Consider the following 20,266-nt stretch of genomic DNA (forward strand, 5'->3'; position numbering starts at 1 on the left):
ACCTGAAACCAATATAACATTGTATATCAGGTATGCTTCAATTAAGAAAAACCCTTTAGCTCTCATGAGTATACGTAAAGGGATGCAAGTATCTTAGCAATGTCAATATGCTGACTGTCAAAAATTTAGGAATTAGGTATTGTCTATTAATAGTACTCTTTATAAAGTATTGTAGGGTATATAAAATATATATAAATAAGCCTTTTAAAAATTGTCAAATCTGAAGTTGCAATAGCTTATTTATAAAGTATAACAGTGTATCTTGAAATAGAAAATGCATTGTTTTGAATCTTAAGCCCTTTATTTACTACAATGCAGAACATTTTATGTTTAGACATCAGTGGGTTTTGTTTTCTTGACATTTTCATTTATTCAACTGACAACAAAAGTCAGGAAAATTACATTGTGACTAGTAGCAACCTATCAGTAAATTAGAGCAAATACATAGGTCTTTCTTTGGAGTGATGTTAAAGCAACTGTTCAGTAAGAACTTTCTTTCTGTCTAATCATTATGACATATTAACAGTCAATAGGAATCCTCCAGAAATAATTAAAGGCTTTCATTTTATACATGGAATAGTCACAAAATGTAGATGGCTTACATCTTGGATTTGCCCATCTTAAATTGGTCTGAAATTCAGAGAAATGGATATTCTTCATATGTGGTGCAACAGTTTCTCCAAAGATCTACTCATGCTCAATAAAACTAACATGTCACCAGACACTCTGTAATATCAACATGTGACATATAAATGGGCAAATCCATCATACACACATATATAATTAGGAGATTCAAGGAATATTCAAAGACGGCAAGAAATCATTTGATTCTATGGTTGTGCTCTAGTGACAAGTATATATTTCTTGGCAACTAGCCGATTAGTTTTGGAAATACTACTGGACCATGACCCATGAAGTCTAACAGTCTATCCCTTGCTTTACATGCACCATTAGGGACTGTCACCAATCACCAGCCATCTCTGTCGGGCATACATTCCTTTCTTTGGAAGCATGAAATACCCCTAGACAAAGTTGCTCTTCTCCAGAGAAGCACATTTCCCACTCAACTGCAAATCCTGATTCAAAGCTAAAATTAAAGCAGGCAGGCAATTCAGGTTTCTTAGAAAACTTCTCTAAGAATGACAAATGTATGTGATGTTAAAGCCATCCAATATGTCTGCATGCTGCCTTATTAAATTAAAAACACCTGGTTTATTTATACAATGTACCCAGTGGAATACAGATTAGGATCCTAGAAACCATACATGTCTTATAGCAAAAAATATACATATAATAATCCACCTATAGTTTATATAAATGATGAAATGTTTCTGAATATATCTATGTATCTATATATGTACACATATATACTTTGTGTGTGTGTGTGTTTGCAGAATCAGCACACAAATACTGCAGTCCTTCATTGGCTCTTCCACTTCCGTATCAAGGACACCAGGTTTCAAAGTCTTAAGGAGCAGAATAAAGGTCACCGCTGAGGACAAAGGACTGGCTTGATGCACCTTCCCTTGTGCAGGACCAAGTTTGCTGGACAGTGGCAACCTGCAACACATGGCTTATTGCATGGACCAATCTCATTCCAGTTGTCACAGGTCTTGGCACATCCGGGGCCACAGGTATCATACACAGCACCGTGCTTACACTGGGTGGCTAAAAAAAAAAGGAGACAAAGGTGAGCCATGGAGAAATGGCCATGTTATTTCACCCTCAGCCCGATGCCATTCTGCAGGCCCATGTCCCTCCCTGTGAAGGCGTTTCCTCAGCACAGGTTCACCTTTGTGTTTTAACAAAGGAGTAACAAAACCACCCAACATTCCTCAAACCCTCTGGGAATCACCAGCTCCTAACAAAAGACAACATCAAAGAGCTACCTCCTGGGCCAGTGCACTGCAGAAACAAATAAATGAAAAGCTTTTTATTCCTACATGGACAAACTATACATTAGTAAGTAAAGCTGTAAGAAAATCCATAAGGCTATTTACTTATTGAGCACAGTATGCAAAATTAACTCCAAGTAGTCCCATGCTATTGAGCTGTGATGAATAGAAATATTTTGTGCAACCACAACAATACTTAAATATGCAGAAAAGTAAAATGTGCCAAGGATATTGGAAATGTGTGACTTAGTTTAATCACAGTGATCATGTGTTGAATTAATCAATTTGAGGCAAATTAGAGCCAGAGTAGGGTAAAGCCAAACAAGGAAAAATCAGTTGTGCAACTGGGGAGAGGGAAGTGGCTGGCTGGGCCAGAGAATGTAAAAGTGATGATGTAGTCAAATCATAGCCAATTTCCTATTTTTGTTAACTTAGAAATAAAATGATTTTGACATACTCTAGGAGTTTCTAAAAATTCATGAATAGATTTGTCAGAAAAAATACTACAAACATTCTGGAAGTTTTATGACACACAGATTTCTCCATCGGAGTTATTTCCAGTGACAATCAAAGAGGCCACCTTCATTTTCATGAGTAGGAACATTGACACAGGCAGGCATTTAGAAGAGGGACTCAATAAGAAAGCCATCAGCAGTCTAACCTTCACTTGAAGTGGCTCCCAACAAAATTAATAAAATGGAAGATTATCAGTTCGAACACCCCTGTTGTTGTTTATGCAGTTTATAGAAAAGACCTGGTGAAGATCATGTCATTGTAAAGCTGAAAAACAGAACAGGTTTTCAAGTGAATGGGCCTTACTCTGAGTCTTTCAAATTATATATTTAGAGTTACCATAGAACATTTGTGTTTGACCAAATCTAATGAATAGCAAGTTAATAAGAACCACAAAAGTAAAGTCTATGAAGATTTCTCAAATACCCATTATATTAGTTGAATTCAAATGAAAAAAAATGGTGTAATTATCTTTCAAAAATCCTTACGCATTATTAGAAAACTAAGCTGTATGAAACACAGAATTCTGAGAAACATCTCAGTGGAACCACCTTCATAATATTTGGCTCTACAATTGCCATTTTTCTATACAGATTCTGATTTCCATATTAAGCATTGGCATATTTATCCCTATCCCAATTGTTAACTAAACTATTAACTGTTACAAACTGTCTGTTTTGAATAAAGCCACTGTATAAGATGCTTTGTGAGTAGAGGGTAGAAGATACAGCCATCTGCCTGATACACCAAAGGAAGGACAAGTTACTGCTTCATGATTTGAAAGAGCACAGGATGTAGAGGAGTTAAAGCTGGAAAGAGAATAGACGTAGGGAGGCAAAAAGAAAGCGTCCCTTTGGAATAGGAGAGTGGAGGAAAGAAGAGGGAGGTGCAGGGACTTATTCCCCAGCCCTTTCCTCCTGCAGTTGCTTCAGCCCTCATGCAAAAGTCACTGCTCCTAGCGAGTAACCTTCTTTGTCTACAGAGATCTCTCTCTCCCCAAGTTCTATAGCTCACCCCTCCTGGCCTATCTAGGCTCAGGTAACAGCCTCTATATTATAAGCCACAGTATGATATAATAAAAGATAAATAGTTAGCCTTTGTCCCCAGTTCCTGGCACTCAGCTTCTAAAGTCCTTAGAATCTCCAGAATGGTAAGTGTCTTTTGTATCTAATGACATAACTAGTGGGTAGAGGTCCACAGATGGCTTCAGGGTGAGGGCTGCTCATCAGAAAGACCAAAGCATGACTGGGGGTTGGAACTTCCAGCCCTGTCCCCCAGCCCTTATTTCCAGGAAAGGGAATGGGGCTGGGTATTGAATTAATCACCAGTGGCCAATGATTTAATCAATCATTCCCACATAATGAAACCCTGTAAGAACCCCTAAATGACTAATGAGGTTTTGGAAAACTTCGGAGCTGGTGAACACATGGAGGTGTTGGGAGGGTGGTATCCTCACCCCACTGGGACAGGAGCTCCTGTGTTGGGACCCTCTGGGCCTTGTTCTGTGTGTCACTTCATCTGGCTGTGCATTTGTATCCTTTATAATAAACCAGTGACAACCAGTGGTTTTCCTGAATTTTGTAAGCCATTCTAGCAAATTAATAAACCTGAAATGGAAGGGGGATTGTGAGGACACCTCTCTCCTGCTGCTTTGTGGGCAAATGGGACAGAAATGAGGGTGGCTTAGGGACTCAACACTTGGAACTGGTGTCTGAAGTAAGGGGGGTCTTGGGGGACTGAGCCCTTACACCTGTGGAGTTTGATGCTAACTCTGTAGTTAGTGTCAGAATTGAATCAAATTGTAGGACACCCAGCTGGTCTCCAGAAAGTTGGAGAATTGGCTGGTGTGCGAAAAACCCATATATTTGGTGTCAGAGTATTGCAAGTAAAAACAATTTATTTCCAGGGTCCTGGACTTTTTCTTGTCATTTTCCTTCACTCATTTATTGCTTTTAAAACAGCCCATCTATTAAACTTACTCCAGTCAATTTGCACCATTTGTTTTCTGCCTTACCCCAGCTCATACAGTGGATAAGTAAAAGGTTGCCACCACTCATTAATGCTACATTCCCTAACATTACCTTCACAATGTTACACATTTTATTAAGTTGTTTACGGTTTTCATTAATTTAATTCTATTCTTTAGAATTCTAGGAACCCCCTGCAGCCCAGCCAGTCCTGAAGGCCTGTCCTCTGCCTTGACTGCTGCCATTATTTAACTCAGCGACTGTCACCACCATACACCACATCCTCATTTGTTTTAAACGCAGTTACCAACCTTTTTTCCCACCACTCTCATCTGGATAAAATGTCCCTTGACTGAATACTCTGAGCTCCTGCTGCCCACCTCTGCTGCTGCATTTACAATATGAAATTATAATCATCAGTTTCCTTCTTCTCTCCCTCTCCAAATAAATCTAAGATACTAGATGGAAAGGCTACTTTCTTTCTTTTCAGTGATACTGTGGTGTTTAATATGTAGCAGGTACTCAGAGGCCTGCTGGGTGATTGACTGCATAGATATACGGACAAGTGAGTAGGTAGATCAACATAACTCTTCTTTAAAACTCAAAGCTTATGATTCTCTGATAAGCTTTTGGCTTTTCACTCATCCCTTCAAAGTTCCCTTTTTCTCTTTTCAGTGGCTAACAGAATATCCTATATGCTGTACATGCCTAATAACTTAGAAACATTCTCACCGAATATCATTTTCACACACAGTAATTGCATCCATGTGTTGTTACGCTTCTACAGACCAATGGTGTTCCAAGCTGGAAATTAGGATTTCTGGGGAGCTTCGTGGTGCCTAGATCCCACTCAAACCCAATTAAATTAGAAACTTTGAAGGTGGTGCCAGGTTATCAGTAATTAAAAAAAAAATACTCCCAGCATGGGTAACTTTAATGTACTGCCAGGATTGAGAACTGGTCCTATAAACAGCATTCATGCTTCTAACACATTCATGCCTCAGTCACTGCAGAGAGTCCTGCTTTTTAGCAAATGAGAGGGCAACAAATATTTGCAAAGTGGAAAAAGGCACACAATGGAAGCTCCTACTGTTTCCCATCATCTTCCCGCTGAAACCCCATGGGAGGTCTTCCCTAATCCCAGAGCACTCGGTTCTCTCTGATGGATTTGGGTCATTTGCACAAGCACCCTTGCCTCATCTCCCTACCCTGTCTCCTCACTTGCACCCATCCTTTGATTTGCCATTCCTGTTTTCTGACCCATTTCTCCAGGAACTTGGTCTGTTATCTGTCCTTGTTGTACATGAACCTGCTCCTCTCTTGGATTCATCCTCTAAAGATTAGAAATATTTTCAGATCAACATTCATCTTTAACAAAAAATATTCTCTAATCTATCAGACTTATTTCCTGTCTCCTTTACCTTCAAACTTTATAGAAAAGTGTGCAGTCATTTTATCCAATCTCTCTGTAATTAGTCATCATGGGCGACCTGTCCGCCTCACCTGCCACTTTATCTACTGAAGCAGCTCTCACCAAACTTGTCATTGATGACCATACCCTCTGGTAGGCTGGCAATCCCCCTTCTCTCATGACCTCTCCATAAAATGTTGTTTTTTGTCCATTTCTCCTATAAGAATGAACCCCCAGGTTGTTCTGCCAACTCCTTGAGAACACCTTCCCTCTCTTGGGCTCCCTTTGCGTACTCCCTGGCACTAAATGTTCAAATTACCTCCAGTACTCTGCCCTTTACATTGTCTTGTCTGTCTTTTCCCCCCACCCCTCTTCCCCGTCCCTCCCCATCAGCTACTACAGTATTATCTCTGATTTCCAGTCAGAGAGCTCTGAAATATTATCAGTTCTGATTCTCTTCTCAATCTCATTATTTCCCAAGTCTTAATTCAAATGTCACCCCCCCCAGGTCACCTGCCTAGCTTTCCAAGTCTCCCCCCAGGATACCCTTCCCTCCTCTGCCTCCCACAGCACTTTTCATGTTACAGTGTTTTGTTTATTCATTTTAATCCCCCAATTATAATACAGGGGTAGTTCTTAACCAGAGCTGCTCATAACAGTCCCCCAAGGATTTTTTAAAAGGTACCTATATTTCTCAACCACATTCCCTGAAGATTTTTGCTCTGAGTGTGCAGTGAGGCCCAGCAGTCACCATGACAAGCATCCCTGGTTGAAGGGTGAACGGTGGAGACCTGGGCTCTTAAGGGCAGAGTCCTTTGTCTTCCATGACCCAAGGTTCTGGCACAGGGCCAAGCACAGAGGAGCTGCTTAGTAAATGCTTGTGCCTGGTGGATGATGATTTCATCTTAATGACATTCAATCTATCATCCCATTTCCCAGTGTGCTTTGCATTTGCCTGGACTTGAGCTCATTTTCTACTCTGTTGCTTCCAGAATGCCTCTTTCAATTCATTTTACCCTCCAGATACTTTGCTCCCCTTCATACCTTGCAAAGTCCCTTTATAGTATGAAAATTCGACAGTATTTCTCTTTCCCACTGTGCTTTCCTTTTCCCTTATAGTCATGAAGTCTCCGGTGTTTATTTGTCTCTGATTCTTTCTTCTGGCTCTAACCACTAACGCTCCTCTGTGACATCTTACTTTGACTATTGAATATTGATATTTCCCTCACAATATAAGACAGAAAGTAGAATGTAGAAAATGAACTACTAGGGAAAAAAAGGGGATCTGTTTTCATCATAAAAAAATCACCTCCATTTTAATTCAAATTAAATCAGTAAACATCTGCAGAGTATCTACTCTATGGCAGGCATTTGCTTAGGCCAGGGAATGAAATGTGAATCAGATATCCTCTCTGGCCTCCAGGTGCAGAAGCTTGGCTTATAACCAAATAGGTGAAGGTGACACGTAAACAGATTCTTAATAAAATGCAAGAGGGACCATAGGAGACAATGAGAACAAAGGACATTGGAGGAGTAGGAGAGAAACATCAATTCAATGCTGAGGGTGGGGTAGGGATCCAGAAAGACTTCAGAATAAACCCCATTTAAGTCTGAAAAGGTGAGCAGGAATTGTCAGAGAGACAATGGCAGACTTCCCCAGGCAGAGGGCAGCAGGAGTAGAGACAGGGTGTGGCCAGAAAAGCTGGCAAGGCTCAGTCAGGGAAGGGAGGACCCCTGGTTGGGTAGGTGGGAGGGTGGGTTTTAGGAGGGATAGTGGCAGGAGCCAGAGGCAGAGAGGTCGGCAGGAGCTGTAAGCCTTGGTGAAGGGGAGTGTTGGAGGAGTTTTAATTGGGAGGAAATGACTAGATTTGCCTTCAAATTCACAAAACTTTTATATGGCCTTAGAAAGGTAATACTAACTGTTTTACCCTTCTGTGAGTCCATTTTTTTTCCAAACTTTTATATAAAAGGCAAAAGATAATTTTTTAAAACAAATGTGATTTGATTTGCATATGGGCATTTAAAAAGCATTCTTTTTGTTAACTAATTTTTTTTTTTAAACCAGAAAACCATGAAAGTGGTTACGGTTAGCATGTATTTATTCTCATGGGGGCACACAACAGCTACTGTGTAATGTGTACAAGTAGCATTTATGTGGTAACTCTATGTGGTAACCCATAAAGGCACTATGTGTTGGCTTTATCGGTTAGTTCAATAGCATGGCTTGGTGCCCTCTGGAACTGAGCCATCTCACGTCCCCCTACTGGGTATTGAAGATCACAGTACTGACTTTATCTCGTAAATGTACAGGAGGCATCCAGTCAGCCAAGGAAAAGTTCAGAGTGTATGATTAGGGCAGAATTGCTGCAACAAAGGGGCTAGAATCACCTAGAGTTTGTAGAGAAAAACAAGAAAGAAACTGCTCATAGAACTCAGCACACTACCTGAGGAGCCACAGAAAGTCATGCAGCACTGTGAATACCCTGGCACCTTTTCCCTTTATAAAGTGTATTACTGGAAGTGCAATGACAGTGTCAGCTACAGGGAGGTGGCAGAAAATGTGCTAAAGACGGCAAAGTAAGACACAGGAGCACAATTAGAGCAAAGTTAGAAGGAACCAAGTACATTTATCAGTGACAAGGAACAAAGGAATACGAACTGGAAAGATTTACATAACAACAATTTGGATCAAGTAGTTGTGCTTATGTAAATATACAAATAAATATATACTCATATTTAAATATATTTTCCACAATGCTCTTACGTGTCAGTGTTCTCATAATGATTAAGAACTAGAGGCCGTAACACATATTGACTTGGGTTTGGTTCCCAATTTTCTCATTTTCTAGCTTTTTATTTGTTCACCTTCCAAGCTTTTTATCCTGGAAAACTTCTCTTCTCTGTATTAAGTGGCCTTAAGTGCTATCATAAGTCCAAAGATCTGGGAGCTAAAAACAAGTGAAGAATATTCTTATAATCATTAATATTCCAGATGAATCTGAAATGAATCTACTGAGACATACTGCATGTCTCTGTAAATGTATTCCTCATGTACCAACTATCAATCTGGGGAAATTCCGTGTGTGTGTGTGTGTGTGTGTATGTGTGTGCATAAAATGCTCCCCCTACAATCACACATCAATGGAGGTATACTTCACTCGGATGCTCCACTAATTTTAAGTGGTAAATGGAACCTTTCAGGAGCCATATTCCTTTTCCATCAGAATCCTGCAATTCAGCCCCTAAAATCAGGATGCTGGGGTGAAATGTGTAGTCCTCAAATGCAATGTATGCGCTGAAATGGTGTTAAGTGTAGCTCTGGGCCAGGAAGAGAAGATTCATATACTCTGTATCTAATATGATCCTTACCACAGCACAACCAGAGCTAATAAAATGAATGAAGCTCTGCTGAGCCCTACATTGCACCAGGAAGGATGGATGGGGCTTGACTTCATATATTTTATTCATTTTCTGGTAGATTCAAGGGAAGAAGGACTCAAAATAGAGAGAGACCTATGACTATTCAGGATGTGCTGAAAGGCTCCAGGCCCTCAAAAACATTGCCCTGGCTGTGCTGCCCCGACGTGATGCACTAGGTAAGAGGTGAGCCACTCGGTCTCACCTTTCAGGAGCCTCAGCCCACCTTCCTGTGAGTTATCTTTAACAAACCAATGCTCCTCTGAGAGGGCAGCATTGATAGATAGGCGCACTTACTAACGAAAGTAAACTCATATAAAGATTGGTCTTGGGTTTGCAGAGGAGTGAGCAAATCCAAAAAGGACGTCAGAAGCACGTAAAAGGGCTTCGGTGCTTTTCATGGACACAGGCGAGTGACTGTGTCAAGAGGCAGCCTGAGGAATCTTTAGTAACCCCAAACACCCATAAACCTATCCTACTCCCTCAAATCCACCCAAATAAGCATACACATTTACTCAGTGGTTTCAGCTCTGGTCACAAGTCAGCATTACCTAAGGCTTTAAAAGATAACAGCCAATTAAAGCAGGATATCTGGTCATGGGGTGGGCATAGGTTTCTGGCTTATTTTTTAAGTTCCTGGAGCTACCCCAATGTCCAGCCAGACTGAGACCCACTGTTATCAGTGAAAAAGATGTCTATACACTGAAGACACAGCTTTCAGGCAATTCTTCTTGATCTGTCTTCCAAAGAGACCACTACTCCTGTCCTCCAGCAATACAGACATCTTACAGCTAGTAATTCCATGAGCCACCTTCTTCTCTAACATCAGAGCTTAGCTTATTAGAATTAGTGTAGATGTTGGCAAACCCCAGTCTCTTCATTCCAGGCAAATACGGCCCTTTACAGGAAAATGTTTGCCAAGCCTTGAAGGAAGCCTAAAAGTAAGTGGCAAATACCCATCATCTTCTCTCAAATGCAAGCAGCAGCAGGAGCTACTATTGACTGAGCATCTCCTATACATGGGATGCTCTTCTAGAAGTTTTGCATATATATCACTAAATGCATCTAACTCTGCTGAGTAGATGTTATTGTAAAATCCCAAAATACATCTAAGATCTCTCTTCCCTCCCTGTACACTGCTTCCATCTTAATCCAAGCTGCCATCATTTTCTCACCACAAATACTACAACCTCCTCCTGCCTGGGCATCTGCTTTCAATCTTGTCCCATCCAATCTATTCTCTACATGGTAATCCCTATGCAAGGAAATTTCTGAAAAGCAGAAAGAGGTTTGCTTAAAGCCCATCAGTAGCTTCCATTCCTCTTGGAATAAAAGCTAGAGTCTTTCCCACACCCTGCAAAGCCCTGCCCGATGCAACTCCTGCTTCTATCCCACTTCATGCTGTGCCCCTCTCTCCCTTACCCACCATGCTCACACCACACTGGCTCCCTCCTACTTTGGGAGCATGCGGTCTTATGCCTACATTAGGGCCATCGAATAGGTTCCTTCTGCATAGAATGTTTGCTCTGACTCCCTTGAACACTTCAGGGCTGGGTGAAATATCACCTCTACAGAGAAGCCTCCTTCTTCTCCAGCTAAGTAGCCACCCACTTCCTCTCCATTTGCCCTATTTGTTTCCTTCATCAAACTTACCATACTTAGCAAGGACTCATCATAGAGTAATTATTTTTGTCTGGTTCCCCCATTGGACTGCAAGCACCTCAAGGACAAGGGCTTCATCTTTTACAGTCCTCCAAGTACCCGCAGTGCTTAACACAATGCCCAGTATTTAGCCACTTTGTAAGAAATATTTCTTGGATGAACAAAGAAATCGATCTTAAATATATCAAATAAGCTAATTAACTTGCCTGAGATCAAGGAATTGTAACAACTATTACAGAAATCTCTCTCAGAGGGAAAAGAACATTCTGCTAGGGTTTGTATAACAATCTCTCTCTGTCTCAAAAAATAAAATAAAATCATGCTTATCCTGAAGACCTTAAATGACTAATTGCCCTGAATCTTCTTTGCTTCACACAAAACCTAAGCCACAGTCGTGACTGTACATGTCCTAAGCACATCCAGCTGGTATCTTGAGTCTGGGAGGATTTTGCAACAGTGGAAATCCTTAAATTATTCAAATGTGCTTGTCACAAAACATTTCTCTTAAGTGATTTCCATCCTGCCCAGTAGGAAGCCCCTGCATTTTATCAAGTTGCAATCCAGTTGGGCCGCTGTGAGACTTCCCTGTGGCCAAGAGGGTTGCGGCCCCGATCACATCAGCAGGTCCCTCCTATTGCCATCTTGGGTATTGTGTGGAACTTCTGATGAATAGACCCACCAGCAGTTTCTCACCTGCACAGCTCTGCTGAGGCTCCCAGTGGACGCTGACACCCTCTCTTTGGCAGGCCCTGGTATATGCCAGGAATGACTCACAGTAACAGTTTTTATGGACTGGACATTCACACATGTCTGTCACGCAGGACCTAAGGAGCCCAACAGAAAGAAATTAACATTTTAAAAGGTGAAATTATCAAACGACCTAAATGTGATTTGCAGAATGCAGTGGGGCGGGTGGGTGGATGTTGAACTTTGGCCATTAAAAGTAGTTATTTGGGGTTGGAGACGTAAAAGTTGTATAAAAACTATGCATGCAAACTTACTGGATACCTCCAGACACTGATATTAGGTTCCCTTCCTTCTAGAGCATGTCTAACCAATAGGATTTTCTGCAGTGATAGAAATGTTCTACAGTCTCCACTGTCCAAATCAATAGCCACTATTCAAATCAGGCTCCTGAGCACTTGGAATGTAACTACTGTGACTGAGTAACCACATTTTGTATTTGACTTAATTTTAATTAACTCAGATGTAAATTGTCACGTATGCATAGAGGTTCCAACGTTGGAAAGACAGCTCTTAGAATATAGCGGGTCAAAGTGCTGCCATTTGCAAACAGCAACAGTGATGTAAGAATAATGGGTTCTACTATAATACAATCAAAATAGTTACCAACTTGATGAAAGATAAATCCATGGCTTTCTGAAGAAATACTACTGGGATTCCCTTTGGCAACACCTTAGAATCTTAGTCCTTTGAGGAACACCTAACCTCATTCTTTAGAATGCGGGGTGACAAATTCCAAAAGAGCAAAACTTTCAGGCCTCTAATTCGAACAGGAACACAAAGTGAATTGAGCCGAAGTCTTTGTAGCTTAAGTTTAAATATGGAAATGATGGCCCAGGACAGAAAGAGAAATGTACATTATACAAACTAACAAATTTTCAAACATATTGATTGTCAAAGATATAGTAAGGACCTTACACTAGTATATAATATCACAGTTTATAAAGTGCTTTCACAACCTGCAGTCTGTCACTGAGTGTTAAATAGGACATTGCACAGTCCCTGTTTTGTAAAAGAAGAGGTCATTTTTTACAGACGAACAGATGGACTCAAAGTCACATTAATAAGCAGTAAAAGAGTAAATTAAAGTATATCTCCCGAGACTAGTACACTTTTTGTCATACCACATGACCACCCTCATCTTCATCTTACAGCAAATTCACTGCCTAACAATTTTGACTTAACATTTATGCAAGAGGCCCCCATGATTAATAAAACTAAATGGCCCTTATTTTTTTCATACTCTTGTTCAGCAAAACCATTCCTTAACAGAATATAACTCAAGGCTGAAAGCAGAGAAAACAATATTCAAGATTATAAATAACTCAGATGTTCTCGAAAAGTGATCAGGAGGACATGGTCATCCAATGTTGATATGCCAGCATTTTCTCTTGGTGCTGGGCTGCCTACACACCTGATTACAAGGAGTGACCGGTTAGCTCCGTGTAGAAGCTGGTGTACTGCCTGCTCTGAACAAGATTTAAACCACAGAAACCATAGTAAAGGATCAATAAACTCACCACATACCTACAAAGTTATTACAACCCAACATGCAATGGCACAGCCTTGGGAAATATGAACAGGGACAGAGGAGGGACAGATCTGAAACCTAAAATGCCTCTTCCATTTCACCGAGTGAGAGATTATTCGATGACTGATACTTAAGACGCAATAAACAGGACAGAAAACTACCCTCTCTCTTCTCTGGAACAATAAAGGCTATATTTCTTCATACCTTCTCCCATTTGCATTACAGAAATCCTGGGAAATCATATCCACTAGCAAACCCTTTCCAGTATGAGACACACAGAGCTGTGGCTTTAAATTTGTGTGGTGCCTCTGGGCTTCCAAGAAAAAACAAATGAAGCTTGTCCTTAAAAGGGCCTCTAAACGTCTAAGTATAAACCTTCCTCAACACCATTTCCTTTGTTGTTTCAGTCCTCACTTCAGACTAACCCACACCTGTTGCATTCCTGCTCGGACTTCACAGCATCTTTGGCCGCCCCGACCCAGTCCTGCTTTCCCTTCACTTCCACCACAGGCTTCATCACGCTTCATCTTTCCTGGCCCCTGGGGTGTGGTCTCTTCTCCTCGCACACAGCTCCCATGGCCACGACCTGGACAGAGTGCCACCCGATGGGCCTGGGACAATGACAGCACTTGCACAGAAAAGAGGTGGTCTCAACATAAGGAAATGCATCCTCTGATTTAAAAGAACATCTCATGGGGTTTATTAAAATTGTGTGCACAGCAAACAAAATTTAATTTGTTAGTGACTGTTTCCTTTTTTCTCTTTATTTCAACTGGCTGTCTCATGAAGCTACTTATACAATCTAAACATAATTATGGACAGCTAAATCCAATTCATTGAGACTGTTGAGAGAAAATAGCAGTTTTAGGTACACATTTAATAATTGCTATGTACATACACTCCATCCCAGAAACAGACCACTCTGTGCCCTCAGACACAACCAATAATATATCTACCCTTTAAAACTAAGGAAGATTTGAGTTCATACTATTTATTTGGCACTCATGAGGAAGAACATTTGAGGTAAAACGTTTTGTCAAAGCCACCCTTTGCTTGAAATGTTTCATATATTATTAAAAGCTTGAAAGATGTGTTTTGTCACAGAAGTTAAAACTACAAGATGTCTTTTTTTTTTTCCACTTGTCAAATTGTTGATTTTTACACAACACTGTGCCCAGGGTCTGTGAGAGGATAGAGAAATAGATGGTCTAAGAAGCAGAAAACTGTCAGATCTCGTCAAGCATTTTGCTATACCCAGCTTTTACACGGAACACCGTGTTTACACCACGCAGCAGGGGGCTATGAGGCAAGTCCTACTATAGGGCACTTCACTAAAAATAGGGAACCTGAAGCTTGGACGTGTGAACAGCTTGTCGAGGTCACGTAGCTGATGACAGGTCCAGAACTGCACAACCGGGACCAAAACTCAGGTCTTACTAGTCTCAACACCCATATTCATAAAAATTATATTAGAAGATCCTTCTGGAGAGCAATTTGGCAATATTTATAAATTGCCTTAATAAAGGCTCTTATCCTTTGAGAGGAAAATCCTACACTAAGCAAATAGTAATGAATGTGGACAAAGACTTTAACTGTAGAGGTTTTCATCACAATGCTATTGGAAATGAAAAAAAAAAAGGAAATAACTAAAATGCCTTATTGGGCCTAGTGAAATAAATCTAGATGACCTCCACAATGGAATATTCTATAGACATTACAATGATGGTTGGGAAATATATTTTAAAACAGGAGGAAATGTTCAGGAAGGATTAATTGAAAAAGCACAAAACTGTGTTCCAGTGTTGTGTGGCCATACACAGGACATAAACAGATATTTTTAACAGTCAGCTCTGGGCAGTGGAACTGTGTGTGGCTCTCTGTATTTTGTTCTCATCTGTGTTTTCTACAGTGAACACGTTGCTTTCCTAAAAAATTGAATCGAATCATGGAGTCGTTTTAAAACAATAACATGGGACATATTAGTATTTCAATCAGAATTTAGGAACTTGAGTGAGAAAGAATAAAGAATGGGAGAAAATTAGAGGACCCCTTGTAGATCTTAGTTATTAAATATTTTTCCAGCTAAAATCTTTCCATTCTGTGTATCAGAGGCCTTCTGACAAAGGCTTTGATTTGATTCACTTTGTGTTGCCTGCAGACTTCCACTTCATTGGTCTACTGATGCTGGGCACTTGACATCGAGGAGATGGAATGGATAATGGAATAATTCGGCATGCTTCTGCTGGCTACAAGGGAATTTATCAAGAGAAAAATAAAAGCATTCCGAAATGCCCTTCACATTTCAGGAAGGAGCAGAACTATTGTTATCCAAATGTTCAATTTGTGTCTCTCTCACTTAATAATTCCGTATGAGGAAAATCTAATTTATGACACAGTGGAGATTAATTTTTATATATTAATGGAAGACTTCTGTCCTTTCCTTAGTAAATATGCACTAATACTAATACATGTATATTTACTTTATAGAATAAGTAGCAGGACTTTACCGCTTTTGGTAGTTACTGAGATTTATGGCCTTGGCTTCTCTGCTTTCATGTTATCATTCTGTCACGGTTGTGTTCTGCCTGATGAAGAGTTCCCTGGCAGAAGACACAGCTGCCCCTTGCTCCAGTGGGAGAACACAGGCTGCATTACAATTGGGCTTTTCCAGGAGAGCCCTACAAGTAAAGGGCTTCTGTCTATTGCAATCCCTTTCCATCATGGGAGCTTATTAATGTACCTAGCAATGATTTTCTGATTTATCCACTCTGCTCCTGGCGTCCTTCCTGACAGCAGAGAGTTGCAGGCAGGACTCCTGTCCCTTGGGGTTCACACAGCTGCTCAGCGCAGTGACAGGGAGGCTGCCGGGAGCTACTGCAGGGTCCCAGTGAGCGGGCAGCAGGCTGCACAGTGTCTTGTTGCATGCCAACCGCCTCCTGCTTTCATAGCTCTGTACGTGTGTCATGTCCCCGTAAGACTCTTTGAAGGTCTTTTCTCACAGCACCCAGCACAGTATTGGTATCAGAAATGACCTATGTGGTCCATTCACTCCCTGAAATCCAATTTAGTGCGATTTATGAGCAGGGAAGCCCTCATCATCTCTCTCCCCCTTATCAAGTTATAACCACTGCCTCCTGCAAAGATCTAAGATAGAAGCCAAATGGAGCTACTTATATGGCAATTTAATTACAATGAAATAAAATTTTAAATTCAGTTCCTTAGTCACACTAGCCACATTTCAAGTGTTCAATGGCCACATGTGGCTAGTGGCCATCATACAGGACAATTATGATGCCGATTTGTACCAGTTCCATCATCACAGGAAGTCCTACTGGATGGCAGCATCCAGAGTGTGCCCCCATCTGTGTTGGGAAAGCATTCCTGTTCTCTCCAGAGGGATTTATGGGTACAGTGAGATTAAGATCAAGCTCAATCCTGCTTTCTTAAATCAAACTGAAGATCCTAGCCATCTAGATCACCCCCCTTGCTTCCCCCTCGCTCTTTTATCCAGTCATTAACCCTCAGGCTTCCGTCCACCCTGCTCTTCCTGCCTTCATATGCTTCCTTGTATTTTCCACTGGAATAATCTGATCCATCTCCCTTCAGGCTCAGTTCAAATTCCTCTGGTTGCTCCATGGCTGGCCCAAGAAAAGTTAGCCCCTTCTTGTTGGGTCCCATCCCCTTCACACTTTATTTCTGCACAGACCCTTTGATTCCTAATTACCTCCTTCCCCGTTTGAAGGGGAGGACTGGATCTGCTCATGCAGCCGAGCACAGTGCCTTGAACATGGCGCTCAGTAAATATGTGGTGAGTCATCAGAACACTGGATGAGATGGTCTGGTAACCTGTGCCCAGCTTCCACGGGGTCAGACACTGGGACACTGATACCTGAAGAGTGTGAATTTCATCCTTGCCCCTCTTCCTGGCCACTGTGTAAACAGCCACAGCCATGAGGGCTGCTGGCCACAGCAACCTCTGACCTGAGCTGCTTCTGCAAGCACCTTTCCACTGCCATTTTCATTTTGAACTTCTTGCACTCCTCTCCTGTATCTCAGGGAATTTTTTTTTAATTTAATGAATAGTGGGAAAAAGGATTTGGTGACCAAATTCTGCTTTAATGATACATTTCCAGAAAGGCACATATTCAATATTGGAAGAAACAGCCTATATCTCTTCATATTATTAAAAAGGCAAGCCTCCCATACAGCCAGCATCAAAACATCAAACAGCTTCCTAGCGACAGCATACCAAGTGGTTTTCCCTCTGCTTTTTCTGGCACCAGGCCCGCCCCCCCACCGTCAGAGAGAGGAAAGTGCTGGTGCCTCTGCTACCCAGACACAGTCTTGAAAGACAGCAAGTGACCACTGGGAACTTCCCACACTGCTCCTGGGAGAACAGAGGGCAGGACAGGAGTGACAGTGGCCAGCCGCTTCTGGGAGCCAGGGTCAGAGTCCTGGCTTCCCCTCTGCCACCAGGAAGGGTCTTTGGCTAGACTATGCCATTCAGTCCAGAGGTCAGCTTCCCTGAGAGCCCACGGAATGGGGCCAGCACGTGACCAGGAAACCACACTGGGGTCCTATGGTTTTCTTTGCTCCATGTATCTGGGAAGCAAGTGAAGACCTCTCAGGCTTGCTAGTGCCTGGGCATCAGCAGGAAAGCAGGAGGGGAGGGGATTCAGAAGACAGAGTCCTGGCTGGGTAAACAGAAGTGTATTTAACTACCAAGAGACTATTAAAAAATCACTTACACTTTAACTCTTGAAGTTCCATCTGCCTTCCCTAACCTAAGCTGCCTGGAGGTAACTAGAGGTAGTAGCCAAGGTAGGGAGGCCTATCCATGTCACACCATCTAAGAAAATAATTTCATCCATAACTCAGAAGGGTGACCTCTGCTCAAAACTGTGATACTATGGGCACCCTCACATATCCACAAACAAAACAAAACACAAACAAACCAAAAATCCAGTGTTCTAATGTAAAAAAATAGGGCCACAAATTTCAATAAGGGGAAACACTAGTTTGTTTTATGGAGTTATTAATGAGGAGCAGGCCAAGCCTGTAGCGCCAGACAGGAGGGAGTCCCTGCTGCCATTCAAATCAGTTCTTACTAGGCCAGCCACAGTTTGGCTTAAATAGTGGTGAGAATATTCAACATCGAATATTGGCTTAGATACTGGTTCTATGGTGCCGGGGTTGCCAGGAAAGCACAGCAAGGCCAGGTGTTTCTGGATGGGCTTTCCTGTTTCACATACTCCATCTAAGGAGACAGGGCAGGAGCAACTGGGAGCCTGCGTGTGTCTCTTGCTGTGGGTACTGAACTTCCCTGCAGTTGAGCCTCCCCCAATGCCCCATCCAGACACGTACACCTCAGACCGTTAGCCCACTCCGGAGTGCTAGGAATGAATGTGTCGAGCTGTTTGTCCCAGGCACTAAGGGAGGCGAAGAGACAAACAGAGATGGACCTATCTAGAAGGGGAGATTGTGTAGATTCTAAAACCCAAACTCCAAAAGATCTAAGGGCTATTATGGGCAGGAAGCTAATGCCATGGGTTACTGAGGACTAATTGCCTGGGAGTAGGCAAGGGTGTCTAGAGGCTTCACAGAGTAGAAGAGACATGAGGACTGGATCCTAAAGGATCTGTGGAATTTTGCCTGTTTAAAGAATGAGGAAAAGGAAATGCAGGCAAAATGAGGAACCTAAGTAAAAGCAGTTTCCAAATCACCAGGCCTTAGATTTGATGGTCATGTGACCCAACCTCAACTATGAACAAAACAAAACAGAACAAAACAAAACAAACAAGGCCCTGACAGTCACACAGTCTATTCCTGAAGCCCTTGTCTCCTCACAGAACAGCCTGGATGATCTATTGTTAAGATATTTCTGTTTTCTGGAGGGTCCTAATCTTCTTAATCTCCAGCCTTAACTCTTACGTGTGACACCTGGAGCCACAGGAAATTAGACGGTGTGTTCGTGCACAGGATAATTTGTCCAGCAGCTTCCTGAGCTCCCCCGTCACCCCTGGGTTCTCCTCTTCCTTCCTGCAGTGTTCTTCTGTCTGAAACTACTGCCTTCCTGACTCACAAGAATAAAAATCCAACTACCAAAGGAACAGGGAAAAAGCCCACCAAACAATTTTGGTATTTATACACAATGAAACCCCTCGTTTTACTGCCTGTACTACATTTCTGTCATGCATACACTTCTGTCTAGTTATACTTAGTTCTAATCTAAATACTAAGGACTTCCTGGTTTAGACTCTTTAGATGCTGAAGAATATTGATTACTTTAATCTGCATCACATTCCCCAGGAGGTAAGTGGACCTGCACAGCAGAAGCTAGTGTGGTACAGGAGTCCAGACATGGCCATGAGCCTTGGACACACTTCTCAAGCTAGAGATTGTTTTTGTGGAATAACATGGGCATCTGTGGACACAGAGATCCCCTTTAAAGAGCAGCAATGCTTATGATTTTCCATAGATGGCATTTTAATAGAAGCCCCTCACACTTGCTTGGAGTACAAACCAAGCATGCATGGTCTGAAACCTAGAATTTTTCCTCCTTTGACAAAGTCATATATCAAACTATATGTAGAGAATGTGACCCTCATGCCCATAGTTAAATTTTCTTGTGTCTCAGGGTTGAAGAAGGTGTGAACATCGTTCTGCTATTTGCCCCACGTCCAGGGGCTATGACTTTAAAGGGGCCAAAGCCCCAGAAATGGTAAGAAACACTCATTTGGGGAGACATGAGCTTTCTGTTGAAGTATGAAACACTAGCTCTATGAAAGGAAAAGCTGACCATGACTAACAGACATTTGCTAAGTTGTCACTCTCGGAGGAGTAACTCCTTATTTCAGTTTGGGTAAAGACGCAGCACGAGCCAGCCAGGGAGCGGGGAAGCCTGGTCACTACCCCCCTCTAGTGGCCAAGAGTTAGAGCACCGAGTAATCTTAATTCTTAAACCAGCATTTGCTTCTTATTCTTCACATTTTGGGGGAGACTGGCTGAGAAAAGAGAACCTAAAAATGCCTGCTTGTCAGAAAATCAGTCACTTTTCTCTTAACATGTTCAGTTCATCACTGTCATGCTCCCTGTAAAACAATTGCAAGGCTGGTCAGTGGACTGA

The 20,266-nt window shown here is 41.8% G+C and overlaps 1 protein-coding gene across 2 annotated transcripts in view; it reads right to left on the reverse strand.

Annotated features, from left to right (window-relative positions):
- Positions 1-289: 289 nt before the first annotated feature.
- BMPER (BMP binding endothelial regulator) overlaps positions 290-20,266 on the reverse strand; it is a 230,076-nt gene continuing 210,099 nt past the window's right edge. For both annotated transcript variants that reach the window (XM_073238615.1, XM_073238614.1), the window contains exons 14-15: positions 11,559-11,689; positions 290-1,668 (exon numbers count right to left, since the gene is read on the reverse strand). In XM_073238615.1, coding sequence (XP_073094716.1) covers positions 1,487-1,668; positions 11,559-11,689 — 313 coding nt within the window. In that variant the 3' untranslated portion in view covers positions 290-1,486. The remainder of the gene's footprint in view (positions 1,669-11,558; positions 11,690-20,266) is intronic.

The sequence above is a fragment of the Manis javanica genome, chromosome 6 (genome assembly GCF_040802235.1).
Source record: "Manis javanica isolate MJ-LG chromosome 6, MJ_LKY, whole genome shotgun sequence".
NCBI lineage: Eukaryota > Metazoa > Chordata > Mammalia > Pholidota > Manidae > Manis > Manis javanica.